General features: G+C 42.7%; 1 protein-coding gene across 2 annotated transcripts in view; it reads right to left on the reverse strand.

Moving 5' to 3' along the window:
* Nucleotides 1–5,129: 5,129 nt before the first annotated feature.
* The window catches only part of sdc3 (syndecan 3), a 58,894-nt gene continuing 55,349 nt past the window's right edge, over nucleotides 5,130–8,674 (reverse strand). For both annotated transcript variants that reach the window (XM_036145076.1, XM_012861447.3), the window contains one exon: nucleotides 5,130–8,410. In XM_036145076.1, the coding sequence (XP_036000969.1) occupies nucleotides 8,244–8,410 (167 nt within the window). In that variant the 3' untranslated portion in view covers nucleotides 5,130–8,243. The remainder of the gene's footprint in view (nucleotides 8,411–8,674) is intronic.

The raw sequence follows: 8,674 nt of genomic DNA on the forward strand, positions 1-8,674 counted from the left end.
TCCTTTGTGATGCTGTCAGCATGGAAATAAATGACATTTGAATAATTCAGCAGCTGCCTGTCTTTCCAGTAATAATGTACTGGTGGATAATCTGCAGAGCTCCCTGACAACAGTCTCCGCTGGAACCAGGAGGAGCTTTGATGCTGACAGCTCGTTCTCCAGGTCCATGTTTTTTCCACCATGGTCCTAAATGCACGCTGTCCTGCGTGTTTAAGATGACTGCCTGGTTCAGCCAACCTGATTGCAGTGGATGGTAGATCTTCAGGCTTTTGCTGAATCAGGTGTGACTGCCTACCTGTCCAGGATGTACCCCGCCTCTCACCCAATGGCCGCTATAGGTCCTGGACACCCCCTACATGGATAAGCAGGTATAGACGATGGATGGATGGATCAGCAGAAAAACACCTGAAACATGCAGGACAGGTGTGCCTTGAGGGTTGAAAACATCTCTAGATTACATGGATTTAGGAGATGTCAGTGTTCCTGATCTCAATGGGGAGATCATACTGTGAGAGGTAAAAAATCTGCATACTTATCTCCATTTATGACTTGTCGATAATGCACTTTCAAAAACAGGGGCGCCATATGAGGGGCGGGTTAGGACAATTCCAAAAATTTAAGTTTTATATATGTGTATGAGCTTTCTGAATGATTTTATAATTTTTTTTTGTCTTGGGCGAAAAATTTGTGGCAGCCCCCCTGTTCACATACATAAATGCAAGTAGTGAAGTCAGAACAATTTAACATTACTTGAGTAAAGTTTAGCCTTCTTATCACAAGTGAACTTTCTGCACATAGTGGCTTCTATTTAAATCCTTCCCTGTTCCTGAAAGTTTAAATTTTTCACAGCTTCCTCTTTTCAAATCCCCCCCCCCCCCATCGCTGACATTGGAAATGCCTTCTGAAATATTTATATATTATCTTTATATTATTATATATATATATATCGGTGCGTTATCGTCAGACACTTGAACATTTCTTGTATCCGTTTCATCCACTAGTCAGACTTATGCAGGGTTGTAACGACTTCAGCTGAAGGGATGAAGATCTTGATGTGAAGCATGATGAACAGATCAGCTAAGAGTTCACACCTGGAAGAATACTGATCAAAAGTCATTGGTTACACCCAGTTTACTATGAAAACCAGAGAGGTGACAGTGACAGAAAGTTGCTTTTAAATCTGCTGAACCATTTCTGTGTGGATCTGTCTAGATCTTGGGATCGCCAAAGATCCAATGGCGGCCCATTTTGTTTGGTTTTTTTAGACATAGTAAAGCATTTTGAATTATATTGCTTCTTTCGTTTTTTTTTTATATCAAGTCTGTTTTTATGTTTAATGTGAGGTGACTGAGTGTCAAGAAAGGTGCCTATAAATAAAATGTACTATTAATGTGCCTCCAAAACAAACTTGGTGGCCCCAAAATGCTGTCTATGTTGTTGTGGTTGATTAACATGAGATTTGGAGAATTATTTTAGATCCGTTCCCGTCTCTGTTTCTGTCTGTGATAAACTCAGGTCCTCATCCAGCCTTCTTTGTCACCCTAAGAATATGGATAAATGCATCATCTGCCTTACCTGAACCACCATGGTTCCTTGTTTTTCCCATTTTGAAGAGGAGCTACCTCATGTCAAACAGAAAGTCCGGGATTACTAGATAAATCAATCTATCTATCTATCTATCTATCTATCTATCTATCTATCTATCTATCTAGATAGATAGATAGATAAAGAAAATTTGATGAACTTTAAAAAGCATTAAGTAAAAACACTTTTACGTTTATATTACAGTACTTGCTAGGGGTTAAAAAGCACGTGCAACCTGTGATTGGGTGAAATTATTTCTAAACTCTGGATTCTTTCCTCTAACTGAATGAAATTAACTGAGAATAAAAAGGCTAGATTTTTCCAACATTTCCAATTTGTGCCGATGTCACATCAATAAAAGTTGTTTTTTAATGCAGAAAACTAAGTAGGAATAGTAGGAAGAGGAAACCGCTCTGAATGTGTTCAACTTACTTGACCGATTTGACCTGCAGAGCTTTTTTTGCAACAAGGTCCTTTTATAAAACGCACTGATAGCAAAATTCCTCATTAAAAAGGAAGTAGAGTTGCTAATTACAGAATGTACATAAATAGTTTTGTATCTAATGAAACAAAAAAGATGTAATAATAAGCAAGGGTTGATTAGCATGACCTTAAGAGGCTCCAAAATCCCAAGGTTAATTACATTGTAATTAGTTTGGGCATTCTGATTAATGGTGCATTTGTCCGGGAATTAGCTCAGAAGGAAGTCAGTCTGATGTCGTGTTTAGGATAACAAAAAGTTGTTCTTTTTAAGCAGAATCTCGCTGCTGGGTGTGTTTTGATTAATAATCAGGCTGCACACGGAAATAAAGACGCAGTTCCTCATTTGCAGTAATACAAGCAACGTCGGCTGGGCCTCCATGTGAACTAGGTTGACCCTGATCAGGACAGCTGGAGCCTTTCATGTGAAGTTTGAAGGTTTTTCTCAGCATCTACGCTGGATTTTCCAGATTTTTCTCTGTTCATTCGCACGGCTTTGGGCTGAATAAATCCCCGCGTTGCTTTAACCTCTCCCTTTTCATTCTGTCTCGCAAAGTGCTTCACAGTTTTTCTCTTTCCCAAACCGTGTTTTAGTTGTGGAAAATGGATGTGGGGATTTAAAGCAGCATTTGACTCTATAAATGTCCAATATAAAGATAAAACAAAGTCTATGGAGCTCTGATGAGCCAGAAAGTCAATATTGGATTTAATCTCTTTTACACTTGAACACACTCTAAACCCTCTAAGACTTGTTTTCTTGGAATTTATTCAGTAGTTCTTCAGGAGACATCTTTCCAAGAGGCTGTCGATGGATGTTTTGAATCTCTCGTGGCTTATTTAGCTTCTGTCAAACCAAGTTTAGTATGCTGACGAGGTCACTCAAGGAGATTTACCCAGTCTATATTTTTACTGCATTAGCAGGCTTTTTGGTAAAAAATGACCCTGCTGGAAAGGGAAACTGCTGCCAGTCTAATATTTTCCATATCATGCTGGATCAACATTTGACAGAGCTCATCTGTGCTCATGAGTCCATCATTTCTGACACGAGCTGTAACGCCGAATGAGATGCGGTCCGATCCATGACAGAAAGGCTTTGGCAGACAGAAGATGGATGAACTGAAGGATGACCCGTCTCTCAGGTTGTCAGACCTTTGCTGGATTTTCTTCTTCTTCTTCTTAAGGATATGGTGTTTTAGGTGTTTTTCCTGCTATGGAAATAGAAAACTTATGTCCTAAACCACATCAACTTAATATTTTTTAGGGATAAGGCAAAAAGCAACTTTTCTCTTAAGAGTGGGGAAATTTATATTTGTCAGAACATGTTTAAAACATACAATTTTTAAATGAAATCTGTACCTTTTTGTACATGTAAAGTAAAAAAAAAGTCTTAGAAAACCTGCTGAATGTGGGCTTTAGACAGTGTTGAATCATTACCTGAATGTGTGCTTCCCTAAGAGCAAAACAACGTCTAGCTCCAACGGACGTCTGGCAGGGTATAAAAGGAATAACTAACAGATGGATGAAATTGTATTGCTTATTTGCTAAGGACTATTTGCACACCATTTAGCTTCCCAGGAAATGTTCTAATTGTGCATTCAAATTGAACATTTACCATACTTCTTTGTCTGAATATGCCTTAATATCAATTAACAATTGCACATTATTCGTCCCTTTCTGAAAAGTATATCTCTTCTGCTGAACAGCTGAACTTTACATTTAGCTTTTTCTTGTCATGGAGTGTTTTTTTGCATTTTTGAGGGTGTCCTCTAGGAACGATCATGTCATTGTGGTCACGTAATAACAATAAAGACTCTTGATTATGCTTAGTTTTTGCGACTCTTTTTAGACAATGGCCCATTTAGGTGTACTCTAACATGAACATCCGATTATGTTTGCACAGACAACACATATCATCCCATGCCTGACAAACATCTTGATCTTTTTTTCGTCTTCTCCCATTGCAAAGACTTCCATCAGGGACTTTGTGCAATAGAAAACGATAGAAGGCAGCACATAAATGTGAAGTAGATGGAAAATGATATAGTTCTAAACTGAAAAAAAAACTGAAACGTGTGCCATTCATATGTATCCAGCTCTCTTTACTCTGATGCCCCTTAAAAAAAAAAATGCCGTCACCAACTGTTTTCTGAGATTACCGGAACAGAGGAAAAGCCTCTTTTTTTTTTTTCTTCCAGATAACATTAGTGAATAAACAGCCTCATAAAGACCAATGAGAGCAGCAGATGGGTCAGAGTTTGCAGATGAGTTTAAAGCACAGTAGAAGAAGGAGATCTGGTTAGGTGAGAACACAGCTGGCCATTTAGGAGACTGGCACACCTTCCTCATAGTTACATATGGTGGTGGCAGCATCATGATGTGGGGACATTTTTCTTGAGCAGAGACCTGCAGGCTAGTCAGAGTTGATGGGAAGCTGAATACAGGACTATCTTGGAAAAACTGAAAAAGACTTCAGGCTGAGGCGGAGGTTTAAACATGCAGCCCGAGCGCTCCACTAGAACAGTTTAGACCAAAGAATGTTAGAATGATCCACATCTAGAAATAATCCCATTTAAAACTAATGTTCAAAGATAATTTCCATCCAATCTGAGTTGGAGCTATTTTGCAAAGAAGAACGTGCAAATCGTCTGTAGATGTCGCAGAAATCGTAGCTGTAAATCCAGCAAAACTGTGCAGCATTTTCCTTTCACTTCACATTCATGCACTGTTTTCTGCTGGTTTATCAAATCAAATCCTGATAAAATACACTGACAGTTGTATTTTTAACGTGTCAAAATCTCAACGGGCATGGGTACAATCGCAAGCCGCTCTAAGCACACGTTTACACATCGGCAAACTTTTGCGTAATGCTGCGAATAACCATTTGGAAAAACAGACGATTTTGAACCTCTGGTGTGATTTTCTTTGTTTCCTGCTAAATCAGACTAGCTCCACCTTTATTCCGAGTCCTTTGAATGCAGCCAGACTCAGTTAAGAGAGACTCAGGGACACAGGAGACAAACGAGGGACACGTTTATCCAATCAGGTTGTTTTTTTTTTTTTTTTTATTTGGAACAGAGTGGCAGATTAGTGACAGGGCGGTGGCGTGGAGGGTCCGCCTCCTCTCGCTCACTCAGCCAATGACAGAAAACTCAGCCTTAAAAAAATGCAAATGTATAAAAACAGGAATGGGAACAGCAAACAGAGAGAAGTGTAGCCTCCGCTGGGCTTCTTCACGCAGACACTCGCGCGTCCATACCCAGACTCACATATACACAAATATACCCTCTCGTCCTCCGCATACACACACTTATATTATTTGGCTACGCAGGCTTAGATGGGTACAAACGCACAACTTCTTGACAGTCACTTTAGAAAAGACAGTACGTGTTTGGATCATTCCTGCCTGTGATAAAAGTGGCGCCTCGTCTCGCCGCCCGTCGCCACGGCGGACGGACAGGTGGACGGGGCGAGACAGACGGTGAGAAGACACGGTCAGCGTGTGTGATAGCCACTTTGAGGACCGAGTTGCCCCACATTCAGCAGTGAGCAGACGAGACACATGCAAAACGCCCACACACACACACACACACATACACACACACGGGGGACAGGCTAGTGTCGTGTACACAAGAGCCTGCTGTGAAATACCAAGGTGACACACGCATACAGGCGAGGTGGTGGGTTCAGATGAGATGGAGGCACACACACACACACACACACACACACACACACACACACACAGAGCGGTGAAGGGGGCGGCAGGTGATTTAACACACACAGGAGTGGAGGAGGTGTGCTACCCGTCTGTGGAAGAGCGTGAGAACTGCTGGAGAAGGTAAACACACTCTCGACCACAGTACATTCCAACTCTAATGCACCCCTCGTCACGTTTTTGATGCGCAGACACACACATACATACACACACACACACACACACACACACACACACACACATACACACAGGAATCCACACGCACACCCAGACAAGTATAGTTTTGACTCCCATGCATTTTTTTTTTTTATCTACAGTACTGAGTATAAGAGAAGCTACTAGCCCAGACGCACTGGTGTGTGGTTATTGTTACAATCTCTTAGATCGAAGTACTGATCCCTGACCGCGTTCCCCTCAAAAAATGGTCCCAGGGTGGGGTGGGGGGGGGGGGGGGGTTGATCACTTTGCTGTCATTAACGAAAATTTACCGACAAATATGACTTCTGACCCGATAAGCGCACACGGGGGGGCGACTTCTTAACGCCTCCCGTCCACAACCCGAGAGCCGATCAGTGGTCGAGGGGGGGGGAACAAAAGAAAGCTGAGGCATGCAAACGGCTTGAGAGGGCAGATGCTTTCCGGATGACACCAAGACTGTACATGTACTACTGTGCCTTGCAAAAACATTCGTACCCCAGGAACTTTTGCACGTTTTACGTCGCTGCCACAAACTTTCACGTTGGGCTTTTTACGCTGTGGCCGGACAAAAAGTTGGAACCGTCCGCTGAAACTGACAGGCCGGGCAAAGAGGAGCCGAGAGAGCCTTGTGGTGACTCTGGAGGAGCTACGTAAAGCCGCAGCTCAGTTTGGGAGAATCGAAATAACAACTAGTGGAGCTCTTATGGTAAAGTGGTGTCAAAAAGAAGGACATTAATGAAAGAAAGTCCACAGCAAACATGCAAAAGAAGGAGCTCTGGACCAAAGGTAAAAAGACGTCCGTCATATCAGGGCGTGTGAATACTTTTTGCAAGGCGCCGTAATTGTGCTTCGACAAAAAAACTAAAACAAAAAAAAAAAAGAAGATCGGAAACTGATCAGAGACACCACCTGACCTCTTTCTGTCACGCTGAAGACGACGACAACGAACGGCTCCGATACGAGTTAAAAACGATGCGATTTGGAGTCAGCGTGGCCCGTTTCTAATGCGCAGCTAGTTTTATCTGTGTGTGCAGAGTGTGTGCGTGCACGCGACAAGAGCACAGCTCGTCTAAAAGGTGACGACGGGTGTGATGATGAAGAAAAGACAGACAAAAAAAATCATGCAGATGATTAGTGACGCCAGAAAGGATACGCTGATATTTACATATATACTTATTTTCTTTTAAATGCTAAATACAACATCCTCCTGTTTAGGTTTTTATTATCATCATCATCGTTGTTATCATTACCGCTTTATTATTATAATTATCGTAATATTTCCTCACCATCCAGCTCCAACACGTGGATATATTATTGATTATTATTATTATTACTATCAATAACTAGTCTTTGTACAGCCCCAGAGGAGCAGAAGGGCCACCGGCTCGACGGGACCCAAACATTTTCTGGTTGGCCGAGCAGAGCGAGAGGTCAGAACCAGCTTCAGCAGACTCTGGTGTCTGTGTGCGGACGTGTGCGTGTGCGTAAGCCTGTGTTTATGTCAGCGTGCGAAGATTTGAGCACCGAATAAAAAAATGAAAAAAGAAAAACAGGACGGAAGGCACAAAAGAGACCTTTCCTCTCACTTTTGACCCTGAACTCTGTGCGGCCAACCAGACGCTCGGTGTGAGGGGATTTTCTTTTTCTTGTTTCGGGGGGAAGGGAAAATGAGGGGTAGAGCCACGCCCCCACCCTCCGTTAAGTCGCGGCTTCCTCTTCTGAGCGCCCCCACTCCTCTCCTCTCTCTTTAATTTGCTCCGTAAAAACAGAAGAGGAACTTTTTGTTTTATTTGTTTGTGCTGGAAAACACAGATTGGGAGTTTTTTTTTTTATTTGTTTGTTTCTCCCCCAGCCCGGTTTTTCTTACAAAATAATGATATCGTTACATACAGAACAAGAGAATCTGCAGAATATTAATAACAACAGTTACTTTAAAAACATCTGGTGTTGTACGTGTTATTTCTTTCTGAATATATTTGGACTTTTTTTTTTGTTTGTTTGTTTTTTTGTCCTCATTTTTTCCATTTTCATTGAAAAGAAAGTCCCCAGAGAGAAGGCGCTCTCGGATGTTTTGGAGACGAGAGGGGAGGAGCGGGATGAGGAGATGAAAGGGGCGAGTAATAGTAGTAGTAGAAGTAGAAGAAGAAGAAGAAGAAGAAGCAGGAGGAAGGGGGGGAGGGCTTTAGAGTATTTTCTCTCTTCTTTCACTCTTTCTCGCCCCCCCCGCCCGCCCGCCCGATGTGAGGTGCGTCTCCCTGGCGTCCAGGTGTTATGCGTAAAACTCCTCCTGCTTGTCGGGTTTCTGGTAGGTGACCGTGGCCTGTTTGGGCTCCTCCAGCGTGTAGCTGCCCTCGTCCTTCTTCTTCATCCTGTACACCAGCAGCATCACCAGGAAGGCGGCGAACAAGGCGCCCACCACGCCTCCCACTATCACAGCTGAGGCAAAGGGAACAAACAAAGAGAGGAAAGAAAACAGGTCAGTGATTTTTAGACTGAAAGGCTGCACCTACAGAGACTACACAACTCGCACGTCTACTACGCTGACAGCACGGCAGATCTACCACAGCGTCACAGTCACCTCGCTGCTAAGTGAAAGCTGATTGAGCCTGGGCGTGCCAGCACACCAAGCTCTAGCTGCAACAGCTTTGTGCTAAATTGCATCTCTGCAGAGCTACAAGGAGTAGTTAAAACTCGATGGGG

This window comes from Fundulus heteroclitus, chromosome 13 (assembly GCF_011125445.2).
Source record: "Fundulus heteroclitus isolate FHET01 chromosome 13, MU-UCD_Fhet_4.1, whole genome shotgun sequence".
Taxonomy (NCBI): domain Eukaryota; kingdom Metazoa; phylum Chordata; class Actinopteri; order Cyprinodontiformes; family Fundulidae; genus Fundulus; species Fundulus heteroclitus.